The 23221-nt window shown below is 42.0% G+C and overlaps 1 protein-coding gene across 1 annotated transcript in view; it reads right to left on the bottom strand.

The window, feature by feature from the left end:
* COCH (cochlin) overlaps positions 1 to 22939 on the bottom strand; it is a 33396-nt gene extending 10457 nt beyond the window's left edge. Inside the window, exons 1-8 of the mRNA XM_083452637.1 lie at positions 22357 to 22939; positions 22125 to 22157; positions 21883 to 21927; positions 15207 to 15363; positions 3064 to 3197; positions 1823 to 1885; positions 797 to 841; positions 561 to 708 (exon numbers count right to left, since the gene is read on the bottom strand). Of these exons, the coding sequence (XP_083308763.1) occupies positions 561 to 708; positions 797 to 841; positions 1823 to 1885; positions 3064 to 3197; positions 15207 to 15363; positions 21883 to 21927; positions 22125 to 22157; positions 22357 to 22837 (1106 nt within the window). The 5' untranslated portion in view covers positions 22838 to 22939. The remainder of the gene's footprint in view (positions 1 to 560; positions 709 to 796; positions 842 to 1822; positions 1886 to 3063; positions 3198 to 15206; positions 15364 to 21882; positions 21928 to 22124; positions 22158 to 22356) is intronic.
* Positions 22940 to 23221: the final 282 nt, after the last annotated feature.

Here is a 23221-nt window from a genome sequence, read left to right as displayed (position 1 = left end):
GTATATAGGAGGTGTGGGGAACATTTGACCCTTAATGTGTTGCTGAACTACAACTCCCATCATCCATGGCCATTGGCCACACCTGCTGGAGATTATGGGAACTGTAGTTTAGCAGCATCTGGAGAAGCAAATGTTCCCCACACCTGCTGTACAAATAACCAAAAGCATCACAAGAACATCCAGAGAAAATGTGCCTTTGGCTACCGAATGCTAGGGAGTGATACAAGTGTGGGTTTATCATCATGATCTAATGGGCTAAACACAGTAATCACAATGCTGCACTAGACTGGTGTCAACACATCACTTTCTATACTATTACTATTTATTTTCATTTACTTGTTAATATACTCCTAATATACTCCATGGGTGCCATTTAATATTTAACGTGTAGGAAAACAGATGGCATTGATAGGCAGTTCAAATGTGATTCAAACTATAACAGAAAATGCATAACTGTAATAATGTCTTTTTTAGTTAGATCATGCCCACGCTAATCACATTGTTATAAATTATAGCACCTAAGAAGGAGCGATGTACCAAATAGGACATATTTCTAGTACCTGGCTTGTACAACTCCCACATGCGGTCCTTCAGATCCAATTCCCAGCATCACCGCTACTTTCCCAACAAAGTTCTTCTGCAAATTAAATCTACGCTGCCCAATATTGTAGCTTCCATCAATCAGAAAAGCAATATCCGCTTTACAGTCTGTGAACACCCAAGATAGTTAGATTAACTTAAGGGCAAATTAACATGAGAGATTTGTTTCATCGGACATGGTGAAATGGTAACCTACCTTTGTTCCCAGATTTTTTCTCAACTGTTTTCTTGGGCCGTTTACCTAGAAGGAAGGAAACATCAAGAATTCTATACATGTAGGTACTCTTAGTAATAGAGCTGTGAAAGGCCCTTCAGCACAGACATTCAAAACATACTTCGAAGATTCATGTCATCATTATTATTTAATCATTTAAAAACACACACGCTGCTGACCACAGACACAGAGTGCGGAGTATATAGGCCAGGGATAAGAAACTGATGGCCCATCAGATACCATTGCACTATGACTTCCTTAATCACTTTGCCATGCTGGCTGGAGCTGCAGTCCAACCACATCCAACAGCTCACGGGCTCCCCATCTCTGATATAGACAGAGATAGACTCACTGTTAACTGTTATAATAACAGGTTTCAGAGATTGTTATCTGGACTTATCTTTTGTTTTGTATAATGCTGAAAACTCCCCCCCCCCAAAAAAAATTACACACACAAACACACGTTAAAGGGATTACCAGTAAATAAGATAACATATGTTCATTTTGCCAATAATAATATACAAATTACCGTATTTTTCGCTCCATAAGACGCACCTCACCATAAGACGCACCTAGTTTTTAGAGGGGGAGTGCATGAAAAAAAATATTCTTTAAAGGGAGCGCTGCTCTTTCACAAGCTCTCCCTTTCACAAGCCGCGTAGAGCATGTGTGCAGTGCTTGTAGGCTTTTCCCCGAGGAGGGAGAAGGGCAGCCCATCACTGACGGGCTGCCCTTCTCCCTCCTCAGGGAAAAGCACCCAAGAACCACACACACGCTCCGCGTGGCTCTTTAAAGGGAGCACGGCTCTTGCAGGCTTTTCCGGGAGGTGGGGGAAGGGACTGAGGGGCTGCCCTCTGTCCCTTCCCCCACCTCCCGCAAGAGCCAGGGAAAGCCACGAGAAGCCTCCTCAGGGCAGCGGGATGAAGGTTCCCTGTGCCCTGAAGAGGCTTCACGCAGATAAGCCAGAAGCTAGAACAGCGAGAGGGATGTATGAAAGATACATCTTACCTGTGGGTGGGCGTGCTGTTGAAATTGGCCGCCCAACAGCTTCAAGTGCAGCACTCTGGGGTCCTGTTACCACATTGAAAAATAAATTAAGCTTACTGCATTGCTGTCAAATTACATTGTAGTAAAACAGGTTGTACATGCTCAGTTTTACCTAATAAACGAAACTGCAAAAAGTCAACACCTCAAGCCACTAGATCTCACTGAGAAGGAGACTCCTAGGAGCTAGTACAATAGCTTAAGGCATTTAGATGCAAAGAGTCTTCCTGCCTATGCTCCAGCCTAAAATGAGATTGCGTAATACTAAAGTAAACTAACTCCAGAGCAGTGGCAGACAGAAAGTAAAATGGAAAACCCTACAGATGACAAGAATATTTCCCCCAGTTACCTATACTGGAATACTTTTTATCATACCAATGATGCATGCCCCAATGTTTTTTTACTTTGTTTTTATATTGATGATTATTTGATGTAAGTCATTATTGATGGAAGCCAATAATGTTAACTAATATATATAAAGAGAGAGAGAAAGGGAGAAACAAGTGACTGACAAGAACAGAATGTTAATTTACTTAAAATATTTCAACTTCTAGTTTCATCAGAAACATAGCTGGACTGCAAACAGGGCACCAGTTTCTCAGTTTACAGTCTGGTGACTCTGTAAACTAAGTATTATCTTTTCAATGGCCCATGAGCAAATATAATAAGCCCAAAGCCCTGAGACTGAGAATGACCATGCAGAGTGCAGCATCTCAAATAAAGATCAGGAACCAAATGTAAATGAGTGCATTTATGAAGATCTCTCACATCCTACGGCCTATTGAGTAGAACTTACTGCTTTGGTAGTTCTGAAGTAATTATTCATGTTATGCGTTGCATAACTGTCCAGGAATAATATGTACATTATTCCTGGCATCAGTTTTTTCAAGCCAAAGCAAAAGCCAATGTTTTGACAGTTGCATATGCTTCACATATTTTTCACGGCAGCCTAAAATATTTAGGAGGCTCCCTGGAGGAAAAACCTTGACTCAACAAGGCATCATTTGATGCCTGCTGATTTTGTACATTAGGTTTGTCTAAAATTCTTTATCACATCACACAAGAGGAGCAGCACGGTGGTTTGCTACTCTTAAAAATAGAAAATCAAACCAACAGAAAACATAATAATGAGCCAGCCAGTTTCTTCCATGCTGATACTTTCCAAACTCACTTGGCAAAATAATAACACTTGAACATGCACTTACTGGAAACTGAGAATGATGATGACCATCTAGCGAGCGCTTGAGACTGGATTCCATTGGCATAGATTGCAAGGTAGTTCTCTTGCCCTGGCAAGATTTGCACTCTGACAGGCCCACCTTTACTGGTGATCACCCCTCTGTACCAAAATAAGATTTTCAGATACACATTTGTATAACTACATGCAACCAAGACCATTTCACACTGTGGAGAAGACTTGTCTAACTATGAGCCTGATCAATTTTGCAAGATGGCGGCAATGCCTTCTTGCAGGGGCTAGTTCCAATCACTAAGATTAAGAGGGAAATAAATAAAGAAAGTTTATGTATTTTCAGGTCAGCTTGAAACATAGTGACTAAGAAGCAAACTCAACTCAGTGCAATGCAATGTGCTTCCTAGGAAACATTTCGGATTTACTGAACAGTTGCTTTCGGCTACAATACTATACACACTTACCTGGGAGCAAGTTCAGTAGAACTCAGACATCTTATCAATACATTTAGTATAAATGCAGCAAAATGTGTGATGTGTCCCCAAGACTGATTTGAGAAGTAACTGCTGTTATAGTTTAAAATATAACTGCCAAGGGTACAAATTTGTCTCCTTAGCTTAGCTGATAAACTTTTGAGGTTTGTAACAGCTTTAGTTGGATACATAACTTGCAGCACTCCTTAATGGCCTGCTCCCAAGTGGTGTGGCTTCTTTGTGTGTAAGCAGAATTTTGGATAACCCAAGTCTTTAAAAGGTCAATAACTTTTAAGAAGTAGAGCCTGCAAGCATATTTGAAACTGGTACGATTGACGCTGGATGGGTGCAATATGAGCTGATCACTTTGCTTCCACACACATCTTTTCGGCAACAATATGGACAAATGATAGTTTCTAACCCACAGTTTGCTTTCCCACAATAGTCCAATGCATGAGCAACTGAGGCCATGTCCACCTTTTTCCAGCCACCAAACACAACTGGTGAGAAATAAAACGGGACTGTGGCTGCAGAGACGTAACCCAACCTATTCTACTTTGTAATGCTAACCCTCAAAATCTTCCATCTTTTCTGCCAAAAACAGATGATAAAATGGCTATCTGAAAGGGGATTTCTGTTTCAAATATTTATAAATCAACTTGGTAGAACAGCAATAAATAATTCTTGACTACACATCCTTCATACTTCTTAAGTGACTGGTGACATTTACTCAGCATGCTAGTTCACAAGAGCTAACGATCAATGTCAAATGAAATCCTCCCACTCATGAATGTCCTATTACTGTAGTACAAAACTAATATAAATAATATTTGTTTGGAGCAGTTACAGTTAGAGGAAAATAAAAGTTAGAATGGAGGATAGTAAAATAGCAGAAGGAAGAGTAAGAGTGAAATATGAAAATCACCCTTATATAATCATTCAGGAAAATAGTAAATAGATTTGAATTCCTGATACAGCCACTATTAGGGAACATTTCTATAGTTCCTAGGAGGGCATCCTAGAGGCTGTAGGGTGTCTCTCCAAGGGTGGAGAGGGAAGTCCAACCTCAGAGCGGAGATCCAACCTCTAAAGGCCTCTACTAGCCACTGCAGAAACCTCTGCAGCCTTAAACTTGCTAATCCTGTATTGGAGCTCCAATATTGGTAGCAGCAAAACAGGGGTGAGCCAGGAGAGATGAGGGTAGACTATGGAAAGACTTGAATCCAAAGCTTTCCCGTTCCCCCAACACCATCTTTCAAATGGGGTGGAGGTGGTGAGAATATATCAGTCCTGAAACACTGGAAAGAATGGGAGGGAAATCTCAGAATCAGAAAACAAACAAGAATCCCAACCAATGAAAAACAAAGAAAAGGAAAAGGAAAAGGAAAAACTAATCTCTGACCTCCCTTCCATCCTGCTGCCATGCTCTCAGCAGGACTTTGAATATTTTGGATTTTCTGCCTTCAGTTCTCCCCTGTTCCGTTAGTAGGATTGCTCCTGTTCACATAAGTTACCTGTAGTTCAACCACATGTTGCTACCAATGTGGGGAACATAAACATTTAACCATCATATTAATTTAGATCAAAGGATGAAAAACCCACCACATGGAAAATTCAGCCTACACAACTTTTATCAGCATTCCCCGGAAATGAAGGATTATGTTTTATAGCTACAAACACACTTACATTCAATTAATTTAATCTGTTGGAACAGTAATACTACTTTGATGTTCCAGCAAAATTCTAGATTATGCATTAAATAAAGCAAGCTATCTTGGCTTGCTGTCGTTGAATAAGTGTGATCTTTGAGATAACAAACATGTAAAATAGTCACCATAACATAGTGGCTAAGCAATTGGGATATAAATCAGGAAGTGCCTGGGCCAAATATAAACTGTTATGAAGTCAATAAATTGACTTAGGCAAGCCACTCCCATAGTTTCAAATCCCCTCCCCATGCACACAACGGAGAATTTATCTATGAACATCTATGATTTTTCCACCCTCTTCTTCTTTTTTAACATGTATTTGTACCAATCAAAGCTGCTTGCTAATGGGCAGTCTAGTAAAAATGACGAGCAGATCACACCCACTTAAATTATTGTGGCCTACCTTAAAGTAACAGAATTAGGATTGGCAAATTATCTCCTTGGAGGTCAGTGGAACTGTATGGGTTTAAATCTAACTATATTGGCTTACTTGGATTACAAGCTTTTCCGTCATCACTAGAATGTTGTACTTTATATACTGTGGGCAACATAGGATGGACTTATCATTATGTGATGTAAACGCACTACATCTCTGCTTCTTTTAGCACCGAGGGGCCCTTTTGGAACATCTTTTGGATTTGCCTCAAAGAACATCAAATAAATTCCCTCCAATAAACCTTGGTTTTGTTGTCACCCTGTCATTCCACTATTTGTGCCCTGGGCTTGTTGCCACCCAGCACGTCAACATCCATTTGAATTACCCTGGTGATTTTCCAGCACTCTGTTCACTTTGCCAGTTACCTAATGGTTACCACATTTCCTGTAAGTGCCCCAGTTGTTTGACAGGAACAGCCTGGAGATGTCACTCTGTTTCTTTAAACCCTGCTAATAACTTTTACATGGGATGCGGGTGGCGCTGTGGGTTAAACCACAGAGCCTAGGAATTTGCTGATCAGAAGGTCGGCAGTTCGAATCCTTGCGCCGGGGTGAGCTCCTGTTGCTCGGTCCCTGCTCCTGCCAACCTAGCAGTTTGAAAGCATGAAGTGCAAGTAGATAAATAGGTACCGCTCTGGCGGGAAGGTAAACGGCGTTTCTGTGCGCTGCTCTGGTTCGCCAGAAGCGGCTGTCATGCTGGCAACATGACCCGGGAGCTGTACCCTGGCTCCCTCGGCCAATAAAGCGAGATGAGCGCCACAACCCCAGAGTCATCCGCGACTAATGGTCCCTTTACCTTTAATAACTATTACACACTGCTAATAACAATATTATTTTATGATCCTGCAGATCACATTCTACAGGTATGGCTCTGAAAGGTATGACATACTGAATGGAGAAATACAGAGAAAGCCTTAGGGAAAAGGAACAAAGCATCACTGCCCTTTCAGGACTCTCAAGTTGCATACGTACAACATTTTAATCTTGAATCAATGGAGAACGAGCACTTGTTTTTTCTATATAGTCCACACACAATCTAGATCTATTGCATATTTCTTACCCCAGACAAGTGCTTACTGAGAAACTGGTGTCATTCAACAACAAAGGTTTGTTGCAGATTGATTTTGCACTACCCCGCAGTGTGTCCATTTGAAAACAAATTGCCGTAGCAATGGAAGGTGTATTCGCACCACCCTAATGACATTATGGATGGGCACTTCTTCATTCACCTGGGGCATGTGCAGGGAGCATACTCTCCAACATTACTCCAATGAAAATAGGGATGTCCTAAATAATAATCATAATCATAATAATTCCACCAATTATACCCCCTCCCATTTGACTGCGTTGCCCCAGCCACTCTGGGCAGCGTCCAACTTGTGTAAAAACATAATAAAACATTAAAAAAACCTTCCCTATACAGGGATGACTTCAAATAGCTTGGGGATCAGATAACTCCATACCCTCCAACATTTCTCCAATGAAAATAGGGACAGCCAAAGGAAAAGTGGGACATTCCAAGATCAAACCAGAAACTGGGACGGCTTCTGTGAATCTGGGACTGTCCCTGGAAAATAAGGACACTTGGAGGGTCTGAGGGAAGAAATGGCATGGATAACGTAATCAAAGGGAGGGTTTTAGAATGCATATCAAGTAACCACACCCACCCTTGTGGAAGGCAGTATTTAGAATCATTTTAGATGATTACAGAATGAGAAAAGCTGGATTTTTAATGCTACAAACAGGTTAGTAGGTATGCAGCCTGGGATATTCTTTTCTTGTCTTCGGTGAGCATAAGTGAGTATAAATATATATTAAAAAATTAAATAAATTGTCCAGTAGCACCTTAGAGACCAACTAAGTTTGTTCTTGGTATAAGATTTCATGTGCATGCACACTTTCTAAGCTTACACCAAGAACAAACTTAGTTGGGCTCTAAGGTGCTACTAGACAATTTTTTAATTTTTTAAAATATTTCAACTGTGTCAGACCAACACGGCTACCTACCTGAATCTAGAACCATAAGTGAGTAGCTACCAATGGCCTTTTCCTATTTTCTGAGCAAATAATACTTCAGGACAATTGTTCTGGCTACTTTTTTTTTTTTTTTACTGGACTAGCATCTGATGGTGAAAGGCTATGAATTATTTTGAGTTTTACAGAGCAGTGCAACAGAAACAACACTTTTCTTTAAATTCCGGCCCCTGTATCATTCTGATGTAGATCTAATAAGAACTGAGAGGAGCAAAACATTTGTGTGGCACGTGTTCCTCTTACCACCGAGTGGCCACAATGAGCTCTCACCTAGATTTTTATCTAGGGCAGCCTTCCTCAGTTACGTTATTGGACTAATAAACACTGCTCTCATTTCCCCCTCTAGTTCTACTTCTTAGCTTAGCTAGAACAGTTCCCTTCTCTGTCTTTGTCACTTTCCATTAACATTTTATCTTGGCATTTATAAGCTATTACACATCCTCCACCATCACCAGCCAGCATAGCCAATGGTCAGGAATAGCAGTGGTTGTGGTCCAACAATGCCTGGAGACTTAAGGTTGGGGAAATCTGATGTAGGTCATGATAAAGACTAAAGATCCTACTATATATTTTAAAAAATATAATAAGGAGGCAGCCGATTCAGAGTTAAGCATGGGAAAGCACAGCTGATATAAATGTGGACTTTAAGTCTCTGCCACTAAAATCAATAGCACTTTAAAGTGTTTCAGCTTGATCCAGATGGTGCCTTAAGTTCTGGCCAGTATACATGACCCTATGACAAAGAGTATCTGCATTTTTAGTATAGATTTCATTTTAAAGCCGATTTCTAACATCTGTGGAAGGACTTATGCTTAAGCACAATAGTAGAAGGAAAACAAAAATAAATTATCTAGGTCTTCCACTGAAGAAAACAATTTTCAGATATCTTCATGGACTAAAGTCCACTTCATTGGATGTATGAATGTTATCCCAAGTGGACTGAAGTCCAAAACAATTTATTGCATAAGACATTGGTTAAGACCCACCTTGGTTGTTTTTGCTGCAGTGGACTTACACAGCTCCCCCTCTGGAAATTAGAATTCACCTAACTGTTGCTAGGCTTAGAGCTATATGCGCACAGATGAGATGGTGCCAACTAGTCCCTGTTCTCTTGAATGGGCTTAATGCTGTCAAAGTAATATAATGATCAGCTCAGCATAATTGTCCAGGGAGGACAAAACGATGCCAGAACAATGTCCATACAAGTTGACAGAGATGATGTTACCATGCAAAGACAGGAAAAAACATGTCAAAGTGAAGGAGAATTGTTATTAGTCTTTAACTACAATGTTCCACTGTGATGGAGATAAAAAATAAAAAAGAGAAGAGTTGAGGTGCTGTCCTTACAAGAACTGCACATGCATTACTCAGTCCAGAAATCCAAAGGAAAACGTCTCATCTGAGATCCAAATGGCACACCATGATGCTATTACTTTGCTTTCTGACAATACAGATGGGGAAACCACATGTGCATTAAATGGAAAGCGAAATGCAGACCTCCTGGGTCTAAGCAGAAAACCCAAAATATGGCAATTAAATATATGAAAACATTTTGCATGCAATTAACTACAATGGTATTCTCTGTGGTTAATGACTGGAATGCAAAATAATAAATCTATTGGAATCTAGGGTCTGGGAAGACAGATTATCAGATAAATATTGTTCTCATTCTTTTCTCTCCCTTTTTCTCCTTAACTTGAAGTGGCTGAAATCAGTTCCTCTTTTCGTCTTCACCATTTGCCATTTCTATCTTGTTTTGACCTTTGAAGTATTATATACTTTTTCATACTGCCACTGGCTGTGATACAGTAATACAATGAGAATGCCTGCAAGAAATAGCACTGGTACAACTGTTTTGCAGACACTTTCTCTTACCTTATGTATCATGCCAAACTTTCAAACTGAGTTTGGGACTTAAGGAGTTTGGTGTAAAAAGCTACTAAAGGAAGCAAATACAGTGCCAGTCCTCACAACCAACTAGTAGAATTGTAAATTTTGGTTGAGTGGATGCTAGTACTGAGAACATGCCAATGGCATCACATTACTCTTTGCGTGAACAAGCGAGATCCCCCAAACCCTGGGCAGCCCCCGTGTGGAATAACAAATCAAGACAACGTAATGTGGTATTAAAATTGGCCACAACTTTATTATGTTTCAGATGTGGGTAGACCTTGGCTCAGGCATTGGACATTTATCCCTCCCAGTCCCCTGCCGAGGATCTGGGGAACATCAGGGTTATCCAGAGTGTGGGGGTGGGTGGGCTGGCTCTGGAGAACACATGTTCAAGCAGAGAGAGCCCGCCCCTGTAAAGCCGTCGTCATAGGGGAGAGCAATAACAACCTCTAGGCGTACGGTCAAAGCCTCCTGGTATTGCCACCACAAAGAGAAGGGGAGCGTGGGTCACTGCTGCATGCCCACCCCCATTTAGGGAAGATAGACAGGTAAGATCCTCCCCCTATTGTGTGGGCAGGGTGGTCCCTCCCCCTACCTGGCCTGATCACCTTGGCAATGCCTCCCCAGGCGGGATTGGGGAACTGGCTGAGGTAGGCGGAGACCTCCAGGTATCCCACCTGGGGAAGGCGAATTCAAGCCTGTGCTAATGGTGTCGCATAGGGTCCCGGGGGCTGCCCGTGCCCACACTAAGGTCACCCCCCATTTAATGTGGGGAGCGGTCATTCCTAGAACATGCCCAATTCTCAAATCCCACATTGCCCAATCAACTTTTGGTAGCTTTTCCAATGGTGCAGGAAGTGTGAGCTGGTTGGAAGCGAAGCAAGTGCTGATGCAAATTGTACAACCTTCTTGAATGAGCACCTAGAGCCACACACCTATCCAATATTCCAGTTATGCAGGGGTGGGAACCCTTTTCAGTCTGAGGGCCATATGCTTTAGTGGGCAGCCTTCTGAGGGCCACATACCCCCAGAGTCAAAAAGTGAGTGGGGTGACAGATGTGACTCTTAACTTTGTACAGCAGACTACATTACAGCCACTCAGAAGCCAGGGGTTTCTACTCTGTGCTCCCCCATTACCAATCTCTCCACCCAGGCAAGCAACCAGAGTTGTCACAGTTCAAGGACACATTCCAGCCAGGCTAAAGTATACCTGAAGGAGAGTCTCCACCCCCATCGTTCTGCCCGGACACTGAGTTCCAGCATCGAGGGCCTTCTGGTGGTTCCCTCACTGCGAGAAGTGAAGCTACAGGGAACCAGGCAGAGGGCCTTCTCGGTGGTGGTGCCTGCCCTATGGAATGCCCTCCCACTAGATGTCAAAGAAATAAACAACTGACTTTTAGTAGATATCTGAATGCAGCCCTGTTTAGGGAAGCTTTTAATATTTGATGAATTATTGTATTTTAATATTTTGCTGGAAGCTGCCCAGAGTGGCTGGCGAAACCCAGCCAGATGGGCAGGGTTTAAATAAATTATTATTATTATTATTATTATTATTATTATTATTATTGGTTGGTGAGGCATGTGGCCTGGGGAGAAGTTATGTGGCCTGGGAAATAGGCATTCCTTTTGAATATATGAATATATGAAGACCCCAGGGAGGGGTCTTGATCAATCCTACTACTTTTAATGGCTAGGAACTATAGCTGGGACTTGCTGTATGGATTCTGCCATTGATTTGTAGCTCCACACACCTAGCCTTGCTTCCATATTATTATGCTATGTCAGAAGACTCAGAGGGTTGGTAGATAAAATACACTTTGGTAATGCCCCCCCTCAATTAAACAAAAGGATTTCTCCCTAAAATATAATGCAATTAGATTTAGTGTCTGTCTCTTTAAAGAGCAACAAAACCACAGTTCTTCTCTTGGTCATACGCCTGATATCATACATTCCTAGAAAAGAATCTAAGATGATGTAGTGAGTGTTTTCGTCTTTTTGGAAAGTTTTAAATCTTTGGAATTTACAGCTAAGATGTGCATCATTGGAAATGATTTATTTCTGTTGTGCAAAGAGGGAGCTGGCTTCCTAGCTCCATAAGCATAGCCCCTTTGGTGGCTTTTCAGGCCACGTAAGGGCAGCATAAGTGCCGAAACTTGTCCGGGTTAATTCATTTTTCTGTATGAAAAATATGTGTCTGTAGATAACCCTCAGGAAATTATAGAGTCAAGAATGCTGCCCTCTAGGGATGGGAAGAGAGAAAAATCCTGTCATGGCAGCTAATTCTTATAAACTAGGAAGGATTTAACAGGCCAAATTGCAGAAAACCTGAAAATGGGAGAATAGCCCAGAAGCCTATTCTGGATACAAAACAGTCCCATGATAACATGGAAAAGTATCACATGGCAGCTTAGAATTATGCTATGAGTATGGGTAGGGGTAGGCAAACTAAGGCCTGGGGGCTGGATGCAGCCTAATCACCTTCTCAGTCTGGCCTGCAGATGGTCCAGGAATCAGTGTGTTTTTACATGAGTAGAATGTGCCTTTTATTTAAAATGAATCTCTGGGTTATTTGTGGGGCCTGTCTGGTGTTTTTACATGGGTAGAATGTGTGCTTTTATTTAAAATGCATCTCTGGGTTATTTGTGGGACACAGGAATTCGTTCATTTTTTTTTCTAAATATAGTCCGGCCCACCATATGGTGGGTGGGCCGGCCCACAGCTGAAAAAGGTTGCTAACCCCTGAATATGGGGATAGGGGACAGGGAAGAACATTTGTTTGTTTGTTTGTTTGTTTAATAGAATGGAGGTAATGAACCTGTGATCCAGATGCTGTTGGATTTCAATTCCCAACTGCCCTAGACCAGGCTTCCTCAACCTCGGCCCTCCAGATGTTTTGAGACTACAATCCCCTTCATCCCTGACTACTGGTCCTGCTAGCCAGGGATCATGGGATTTGTAGGCCAAAAACATCTGGAGGGCTGAAGTTGAGGAAGCCTGCCCTAGACAGTTTGGCCCATGATGGGAGTTGTTGTCCAACAACATCCAGAAAGTTACAGACTCCCATCCCTGATTTAGAATCTATCTGGGCTAATGACTGGTAATAGCAAGAAGCTAACGGTTTCTCTGAAGAAAAGAACTGCTGGTTAAGTTCAAGGAAGATAGTCAAGGTCTTTTCACTGATAGCCAAAGTAGTTACTGCTGAAGGTCTGTTCTCCTGCTGGCTAAGGAAACATGAGCTGCTGAAATGCATCTGCAGGGTCTCAACACTGGAAGCTTTTCAGTAAAGTACATGCTTTTTTTGTAAAGCACATGCATGTTTATCTGCTTAAATCAATAGAGGAGAATCACATCTGGAATCACTTCTGGCTGGAGGACTGGATCTAGAAATGGCCAACTCTTCATGAGCCACTTTGACAAGTGAGTGGGGCTACTCACCTGTCAATCTCCTGATATGATATGACATCAGATGATTGAAACTTCAAACTGCCACCATAAAGAAAAAAATTGGGTGCACACACTTAGCGTTTCAGTTATTTGCCAGCTTTAACTTTCTCATGTCTGATGTTATATGATGTCAGGTGTAGGAAAGGTGGGAGAGGTTCACCCAATAGGGCTGTGGGGGCCAATCTCAGCGTCCTGACATGTCTAATCAGACCTGCAGGTCAGAGGTTCTCTACCACTGGCTTATACATTTCCTCTGCTCTTAATTTTTTCAGTTCCACCCTGCTCCAAAAAGAGGATTTGCCCAAAGTCTGTTCAGTTAGCAATGTGCAAATCCCACTTCTGCTCCAAACCAGAACGTTGGGTTGCCCATGAGCCCAATCGGGGAAAAATATTATTCCTGTGTCGTTATTGGGATAATATATTCCAGCTGAAACAGCTTAAGAAAGAGACATGAAGAAATAAGGTCCAGAGATCAGATGAAAGGGGTACATCCCTCCCTAACACCTTGACTGTGTTATACATGCACACATCAGCACACACAGAGAGGAAGGAGCTTAATTATTATTGTTATTGTGTTCATAAATGCACACAAACGGATCTATTTCTGTAATGTGCCATGGCTGAGCCCTATCCCAGAAAACAAGTTCCAGGACTGAACAATGGCTCCAATCATGGCCTGCTGCATAGGCAAAAAAGATGGAAGTTTCTCTTTTGCAAGCATATTTTTTATTCTACTGAAGTTGTGCAAAACATCCTGAAGCACCTCTTGAGAATAGCAGTAACATGCATCCAAAGTGAGGAATGCCTTGCTATTGGCATCCACTCATTAGCGGACATTCTTCCACAGATTCTTTGTACATGGCTAGAAGACAATGCATTATGCCAGGTTCCAAACTCATTAAAAACCTTTCACCATCGCTCTTGAGCAGCACCATTTCCAAAAGACTACAGCCCAAGAGAAACCAGTTTATGAATACTCAAAGGCAGAATCTGGCACATACTTTTTGAGACACTTTCTATTGCTACCATCCCTGCCATGAGAAGCCTAGGGAGGCTGCATTTGGACATAGCTGGAAAATGACTGCATGTACTCTCCAAAAACATTTTCATTTAGGCAGAGCTAACAAATTTAATGCAAGATTATTTTTTAAGTATGAGAAAAGCTAGATGTTAGAAACATCTGGGCCCATCACCTCCTGGCAAATAGAAGGGGAAGAAATGGAGGCAGTGAGAGATTTTACTTTCTTGGGCTCTATGATCACTACAGATGGTGACAGCAGTCACGAAATTAAGAGATGCCTGCTTCTTGGGAGAAAAGCGATGACAAACCTAGACAGCATCTTAAAAAGCAGAGACATCACCTTGCCAACAAAGGTCCGTATAGTTAAAGCCATGGTTTTCCCAGTAGTGATGTATGGAAGTGAGAGCTGGACCATAAAGAAGGCTGATTGCCGAAGAATTGATGCTTTTGAATTATGGTGCTGGAGGAGACTCTTGAGAGTCCCATGGACTGCAAGAAGATCCAACCTCTCCATTCTGAAGGAAATCAGCCCTGAGTGCTCACTGGAAGGACAGATCGTGAAGCTGAGGCTCCAATACTTTGGCCACCTCATGAGAAGAGAAGACTCCCTGGAAAAGACCCTGATGCTGGGAAAGATTGAGGGTAAAAGGAGAGGGGACGACAGATGACAAGATGGCTGCACAGTGTTCTCAAAGCTACGAACATGAGTTTGACCAAACTGCGGGAGGCAGTGGAAGACAGGAGTGCCTGGTGTGCTCTGGTCCATGGAGTCACGAAGAGTTGGACACGACTAAACGACTAAACAACAACAACAAGAAACATCTATTTCTTATAGTTAAATCCTTCATTTCTTCCATGATGGAGTGCGATGCACAGGTTCCCAAGCAGCTTCTATTGCTCAGTTCCAGGCCCCTGACCACAGCTAACATGTCATGTGCTTGCAGACTATGTCCTGAAATAGAACTATGTAGGCTACATAGCCAACAACCAACACCATTTTTAATTGATTTTAAAGTTGTGTTTTTATAATGTTATAGCCCACCCTGAGGCCTTATGGTGAAGGGTGAGGAAGAAATGCAATTAGTAACAACAACAGCATGGGAAACTGACCCCTAATTTTCACTGAACTGTTGATAATCAGGCTTACCTGTGAACGGCAGCTCCACAAACGCTGGAAAGGGAGGCATACGCAACATTCCCATAGACTTGGAATTGCCATATAGGACAGTCCGATGGGCAGAGGACATCTATATTATTTTTTCTGAGATCCAGTCCTCTGGTAAAACATGAGACAGCTGACAGGACTGCAGAGGAAAATAAAGAGGTGGCATATAAAACATAAAGCCTAACAGAAAAATCAGTATTCAATTGCAGCGCAGCCAGCCTACCTCTACACCATTAAGTGTAAATTCATATATTTGATTTACTTACGGCATTTGAATCTCACCCTTTAGCCAAAATGCTCTCAAGAGTGGCTTACAAAAATCATTTCTAAGGCAGCCCCTGCCCTCAGGCTTGAAATCTAAAAAGACATGACACACAAGGAAAAAGGAGTGGGAGGGAGGAGGGTAAAGCAAGCTCAGGAACAAGTCCTTAAAGTAACAGTTCTCAAAATTATGGCTGATGTCAGTGGCAGTTTTGAAGTACTCTTCACCCCCATATCATATCCAAGAGCATGGCAATGTTTAAGCAGATGGAGGACGAGGCGACTCCTGCCACACAGTTCTTTCCTCAGATAGCTGGCTTGAGGGCAGCTTAAATGTAACAGCAACATATTGTCTAATAGGCCCCATTTGCACCATCAGAGCACTGACAGTAAAGTTCTTTTGTTTCATCACCCTCAATTCCTTACCGCTTAACAATTATTTGCCTCCTTTGAATTTGAAAACAGAGCATTAGTTTTTGTGTGTGTCACTGGACACATTAGGTATTGATGAATTTTACCTACCTCAAATTACTGTTTTCAGAACACTGAAGTGCAATGCAATATAATAACACTTATTGTTGTTCACCTAGCCTGCCCTTGCAATGAGAAGCCAGGGTGTTCTCTTTGATGTTAATTTGTCATTTTAACCTCATAGCAGGGCATTAGCGAAATCTTGTATTGGTTTAATCTTCACATAAACCCATGGGTCTTTGGCACTGCTTGCTGCCAGGATTCTCAAAGTTTGTGACAGGCCTTTGGCAGGATATCCTTTTTATTAGCCATGTGTTTGCAGACTATTGAAAATGCAGCAGGTCAGTTACTTTCCACTGACTCCCTGGAATTCACGTTAGTCTTGCTTGCTACGAATAACGTTGGTTCCATGTGCTCTAGTAAGACTCTTCATATTCAAAGATGGGAAATGTATTTGTCTACATGTGTGGAATATCTGTGTTGTTTTGGGTTGTGATATTGGCACCAGGTCACTGCAAAGTGGTGTGACATGTTTTCAATTACTTTGTGGCTTTTGATATTGTCTTGCTAATTGTGTAGTGGCATGACAAATCATCGGGCTGGGTTATAAATGATCTTGCACTCATTTTCCATTCATTCTTCTGTGGTTTAGCAATTCTGTTTCTGTTTTGAATTAATTACCATAAATTCACATTTGGGAATTTTTCGCTTATGTTAATTATATTCGTACTATAGTGCTGTTCTATTCTATGCAATAATTTGGTGTGGAAATCAGTTTTAGATTTAGGAGATCAATTTAAAAATCCAAATTATAGGGGCTACATTTTCACAAGTGACTAAAGGAAATCCAGCATTCCATTCCCTTTTGTGCTTTAAAAAAGTCTACACAAATCTAGCTAAGCCATGGTAGATTAGTTTATCGTTATGTTTGGTTATTGGGTTATTCATTATAAAGTACTGAGAAGTTATTTCATCTATTTTTTTTTGCAATCTTCTGCATTTTTACTGAAATAAGGGATACAAGACTAAATAATGGTAAAATCTACATTCTTTCATACAGCACAAAAACACACCAGTTTAGTATAACTCATTAATAGAAACAAATTTATTTCTGTTTTATTTCCAGTTTTTTAAAAAATAAATTACAGTGCAATCTCATAAGTGTGTTCAAAAGTTAACTGTAGAATTGCAGTATTTGTAGAACGATGTAAGTTTTCTCTATTGAACCTATAAAAAAAGAAAAGGAAAGTTTTTAAACATGTTTATAGGCTTCAGGAAAATTTATTGTGATGCAATTGTAAATTACCACCTTGATCCACTGAGGTTGGAGGCAATGTAAAAAGATGCAGCTTCTGGGGCTGCATATTTGCATCTAGCTCTTGAGGTTGTATGTGAAGTTCTGAATGGTAATAATATTTACAGTGACCTTTACATATGATCAGCACATAATTATGATAACACCAAGTAGATGTGCAGCATCTAGAAATGCACAGATGTGTATAGAGCATCACAAAAAAGCCTACTGCTACATATGCAATTATTGCTGAAAATTATATTTCAAAAGGTATTTGATACAATAGTTGTGTTATAATTTTCCTGGATATTAAAACCAAAGTTAAAATCAACTTTTTGGTCTTTCATCCAGCCCACAGTAGTCACTATGTTGCAGATAATGGTCAATAAGTTCCATGGCCATTTCATTATTCTCCACCTCACTGATTGATTTATTATGGTTTATTGCTATATTTATAGCCATGGCCACTAACCTGAATGGCTTTAAAAGGGGATTAGGCATCGAAGGAGGACAAGGTTATCAGCGCCTTAGTAACCTGTAGCTTGATGGCTATATTACCTCCAGAATCTGAGGCAGCATTTCTCTGAATACCAATTGCTGGGGATCATGAATAAAAAGGTAAAGGGACCCCCTGACCTTTAGGTCTAGTCGCGGACGACTCTGGGGTTGCGGCGCTTATCTCGCTTTATTGGCCAAGGGAGCTGGCGTACAGCTTCTGGGTCATGTGGCCAGCATGACTAAGCCGCTTCTGGTGAACCAGAGCAGCACACGGCAACGCCGTTTACCTTCCCACCGGAGCGGTACCTATTTATCTACTTGCACTTTTGACGTGCTTTCGAACTGCTAGGTTGGCAGGAGCTGGGACTGAGCAACGGGAGCTCACCCCGTCACGGGGATTCGAACCGCCGACCTTCTGATCGGCAAGTCCTAGGCTCTATGGTTTAACCCACAGCGCCACCCAGAGAGACCTATTGCACTCATGTTCTTCTTGTGGAGATATTTGTTTATATTTATTTTATTTACATAGTTCTAAACCACACTCTCATATAAAATATGACAAGGCAACCTAAAAACAATAGAAGTGTAAAAAGAAGCAGCAGAAGCAGAAGTGGCAAAGAATCTCAGGTTTGAAAGGCTTGTTTGAAGAATACAGTTATTAAAAGACGCCTGAAATTGAACGGAGTTCCCATAAGCATCTGGCTGGCTACTGTGAGAAGCTGATCAGAATTTTGGACTTGACAGGCCTTTGTGCTAACCAAGCAAGACTCCTCTTATGTTATTATTATGTAACATAGCCATATCTCAGACAATAGTGTTCAAGTTATTGCCAGAAATATAAAAATGGTTCAAATTTGCATTATGTTACCTATGTTCCCGTTACAGAGCAAAAAAGGAGTATCACAGACAACTGTTACTAACAGAGATTCAATGCAGTGTACTCTCTCCAAAGCCTTATAATAACTTTGAATGGGACAAAGGTTCAAAAAGTATATTTTGATTTTAACGTCCAAGGAAGTCAGGGCACAAACAGCAGGTCAAATACCTTTCCAATATAATTTTCAGCTATATTTAAGATACTACTGTTATTATACACAACCTTTTTGTTCTTATTTTGACACCTTTGGTCTTTCTTTTCCAATACGTTCTTCCAGAGTCACTACCTCTTTTTTAGACTTCATTCTACTTGTATAAAGGGGAAAAGAAAGCATTCTTGAGTTTACATAGCTGCTTTCTACAGATATCTACAGTACAAGAAACCTTTGTAACAATCTTGCTTAGGTCCTTTATGGGTTTGCCAACTCCTACAACTGATGAGCTTTTCCATTGTCAAAGGTGAAACCCTCATACTTTGCTTACAAAAATACACCAAAAACCTCACTCACCATTTTGGAAAGAGTTCTGTGTTCTCCTTCCAGTGCTGATGGAGCTTAGAAATACACATGGCTGTTTTCATCTCCATTTCTGTTTAATGATATTAATTAATTCTTCACTGGAAACATGATCCTTAATCAAAAGAATTTTCATTTCTTCAGTATCAGCGGATCCATTTATTTTATTTATTGTCTGAATAGTGCCCTTTAACGGATGTGCATAGCTTCTTGGGTTCTCCTGTTCCTCTTAGTAGTAGAATTCCATTTCTTAGAAATATAATTGTGTGTAACACATTTTCCCTTCGCACCTGCTCCAATAATCTTTGCATTGAGTCCAAAATAGTAAGCACCTTTGACCATTATTTATTATTTCTTACAGCCATGAAATATTCAAATGTTCTTAAATGTAAAGTCTATCCAGTCATGCCATTGGATGCTTCTCAATATCTCACACAATCTACAGCTATTATTCACACTGGAACATTCTAGGTTTTCATCCTGTCGTAAGTCACTTGGAGGCTTTTTTGTGTAAGGTGACAGATAAATAATAAATAATAATTAACTGAAAACATGTATTTATTTGATCAACAGTCTTGCACACTTCATCACTGGTGATAAGGTTCAAGTGAGAATTTACTCAATGCACAACTTCCTCTATCCCTCTCCAGTAACTTTTCCAGAGTTACTGCTGTGTGTTGCTATGACCTAAATAATCCACAAGGAAATCCATCCTATTGTCATCTAGAAAACCAAATTAACAGGGGCTTTGGTGGCAGCCTATAGTGAACACAATTATTTTCTGCTTGCCATGAAAATGTCAAAAAAAAATAAAAATTCTACTCCTGCTATTTATACATGGGCAATTTCCATATTAACCTTAGACACAAGTAATATTGAATTTTTTTATCCTGAGAAGTTTTACGTTGGAAGTGGTATTAAACTAAGAGTGCTACAGTAGTCATCTTTAGACTCACAAACATAACTTTTTCCAAGTCACAAATGAAACACCTGGACCACAATAGTTTTGCCACTTGTTCTGCTCAGGAGAAGAAAAAAGAGCAGTACCAGAGAGTAAAACAACAACAAACAAGAAGAAGAAGAAGAAGCAAGGAATGAAACAGGTGCTTTAAAAATGAACATTTATTATGACAAACAAGTCCAACACATAGAATCATAGAATTGTAGAGTTGGAAGGGACCACAAGGGTCATCCAGTCCAACCCCCAGCAATCCAGGAATCTTTTCGCACAATGTGGGGCTCAAACTCACTACCCTGTGATTAAGCGCCTCATGCTCTACCAACTGGGCTAGTCACATCTCATTGTTATCAGACAGAAGATTCCAGCGGAAGGAAAACTAACACAGCTATAAGCATATTTACTCATAAGTTCCACTGAGTTCCATAAGATTTACTCTCCAGTAAATGTGTGTAGGATTTTCAGTTTAAGCAGACCGCAGTAGTCCAAGCAATTGGAGCAACATGTTGAAATGTTTTGGACTTAAGACTGTTTTCATTTCCCAGAGCACCTGTTTGAGGCCTGCCCTGCCCTTCTAGTTTCTTCACTAGATCTGTGCATGCAGCAGGTTGAGTGCTTTTCTCCTTTCAAATATCCCAGCAAGGAAACTAATATATTTTGAAAATCAGGGAAGTTTCCAAACGCAGTTTCTGATACCACAACTATAAGGCCATGGGTGAGGGAGGGGATATCAGGACTCCATAGTTGCTTTTTAAAACTGTTGATAAATACACCTGCTGTTCCATAGGGTATCACAGCCCCATTAGACTCTGACTTTATATAAAAGTGTAAGTATTCATGTTTAGCTTTGAAAAAGATGCAAACGGACAGAGTTTTGCCTTACTCAAAACATTCATTCACACACACACACACACACACACACACTCTCTCTCATATTCGTCTATATTCTCTTACAGGATGAAAATATTTGATCATGCATGTTAACAGGGAAGGGTGTTAAGCTATCTTTGCCATTTAGCCCTTAAATAAGAATGTACAGTGGTACCTCGGGTTACATACGCTTCAGGTTACATACACTTCAGGTTACAGACTCCACTAACCCAGAAATAGTACATCGAGTTAAGAACATTACTTCTAGATGAGAACAGAAATCGTGCTCCAGCAGCACGGCAGCAGCAGGAGGCCCCATTACCTAAAGTGGTGCTTCAGGTTAAGAACAGTTTCAGGTTAAGAACAGACCTCCGGAACGAATTAAGTATGTAACCAGACGTACCACTGTACTTTACCAATCACTAACAGAAAATCAAATTAGGATGAAGAAAAATAAAGCTACAGATTATTGAGAGGCATTGATGGATTACATAGCAATTCATCTTTACTGGGTGTAGAACCATGGAATCATAGAATCATAAGAGTTGGAAAGGACCCCAAAGGTCCATAGCTGTCAACGTTTCCCTTTTTTTAAGGGAAATCCCCTTATTCCGAATAGGATTCCTCGCAAGAAAAGGGAAAAGTTGACAGCTATGAAAGGTCCAACCCTCTGCAAAGTAAGACACTTAAAAATACATTCTGGAAATGCTAATCATGGACCACAGAAAGTTTCTTGAAGGGGAAGGAGGTTCTGAAGCAATCCTGTCCCTCTCCGCGTGGAAATGGCAAGATCTCCCAAGACACATTTCTGCATGCATCATGTACAGCTTCCGCATGCACCTGTTCATGCACCCCGCGCAGCAAACTTATTTGCAACTGGAAAAGCATTCCCTCCCCCATTTTTTCTTAACTCACCCTTGCTCTCTTCGGCCTTCGCAGGGCTGGCTAGAAAGACGACACCTGCCATCAAGAGAGGAGAGCGGGGTCGTCAAAGGGAGTCCCGAGGGGGAAAGCAGGCTGATGCTGAGCAGAGGAGAGGCACGGGGGCTGGTTGTGAAGAGCCCACCTCCCCCGAGGGGAAATCATGTGCGAAAGGCTCTCTCCGAACCCCCAACCCAACCCAGCTCCGGGATCCAGCACGAGTTAAAAATACCCACCCAGGAAGAGCAGGACCGGAGCCATGGCTGCACCTAGGAAAAGGAGAAGGCACAGAGTCAGCCCCGACAGGGTTAATCAGAGGAGCTCTTCTTCACGCGCGCGCCCCCTCCCACCTCTGGAGGAGACGGAGGGGGAGACCATCTTTTTGGGTGAGGGGGGGTAGCAGTCGCTCTTGGCTCCTGATTGGCGCCAATGGATAATGGCGACGGGGGGAGGCAAAACCTATTTTACCTCGGGTTCTCGCAACCGGTGGAATGGTCGCGCCCTTTCGAATACGCAGCACCGGGGAAACTGAGAGAGGCGCGAAAAAGAAGAAGAAAGCGCGCCTCTTTGGGCCGCTGAGGCGAAAGGCAGGCGGGCAGCGAGTGATGCTGGAGGAGAAGCAGCCACGGCCGCAGGGATGTCTGCCGGGACCAGCGCTGCGCGTCGAGGGGACCGCGCGCGCTGGCTTTAAACCCTGCCCAGGCGCATGAGCACTAGTGGGAAGACCTCGGCCGCCTCCTGGGTGGCCTGGGAAGGCGGCTGACCCGCCGGAGTGGGGTGGGGGCGTGGGGAGAGGGAGGGCGCGGAGGAGCCCCGGGTGGGCCGGAGCCCTTGGCAGCTGGCGCTTGTGAAGAGGCGGCAGCTGCCGCGTGCGGGAAGCGCCTGAGAAGCCGGCAGGTGCGCTCTCGGGCTCCACTCGTTTCCCGCGCTGCTCTGCCTCGCCTGGCATTTATTTCTCCTCTCCCCAGCTCTGAAGCAAAGCAGAGCCCCCCCCCCCCCACATTTGTTTTCGCTGGGCCGGGGGTCGTTTGGAGGCCTTAAACCCAGCCAGCCTTTCCCAGGCGGTGGAGCCTTACCATGTGCCTGGCACGCGGGAGAGCGAGGGATGGCGTCAGTGCCGGATTACGTATAAGCTAAACAAGCTATAGTTTAGGGCCCCACTCTCTTGGGGGCCCCAAAAAAATTTCAAGGAAAAAAACACCTGGATACACATTTCGAATATATATATATATATATATATATAAAATGAAATGAAATTTGCATACAGCAACAGTGTTTTGTGTTGTTTAGGCTCCTATTTGTTATATGCAAATGACTTTAGATACCTATTAGG

Source organism: Podarcis tiliguerta (assembly GCF_965153285.1).
Source record: "Podarcis tiliguerta genome assembly, chromosome: 1".
Lineage (NCBI taxonomy): Eukaryota > Metazoa > Chordata > Lepidosauria > Squamata > Lacertidae > Podarcis > Podarcis tiliguerta.
The sequence above is the reverse complement of the archived record's forward strand: the minus strand, read 5'-3'. Positions and strand labels throughout refer to the sequence as shown.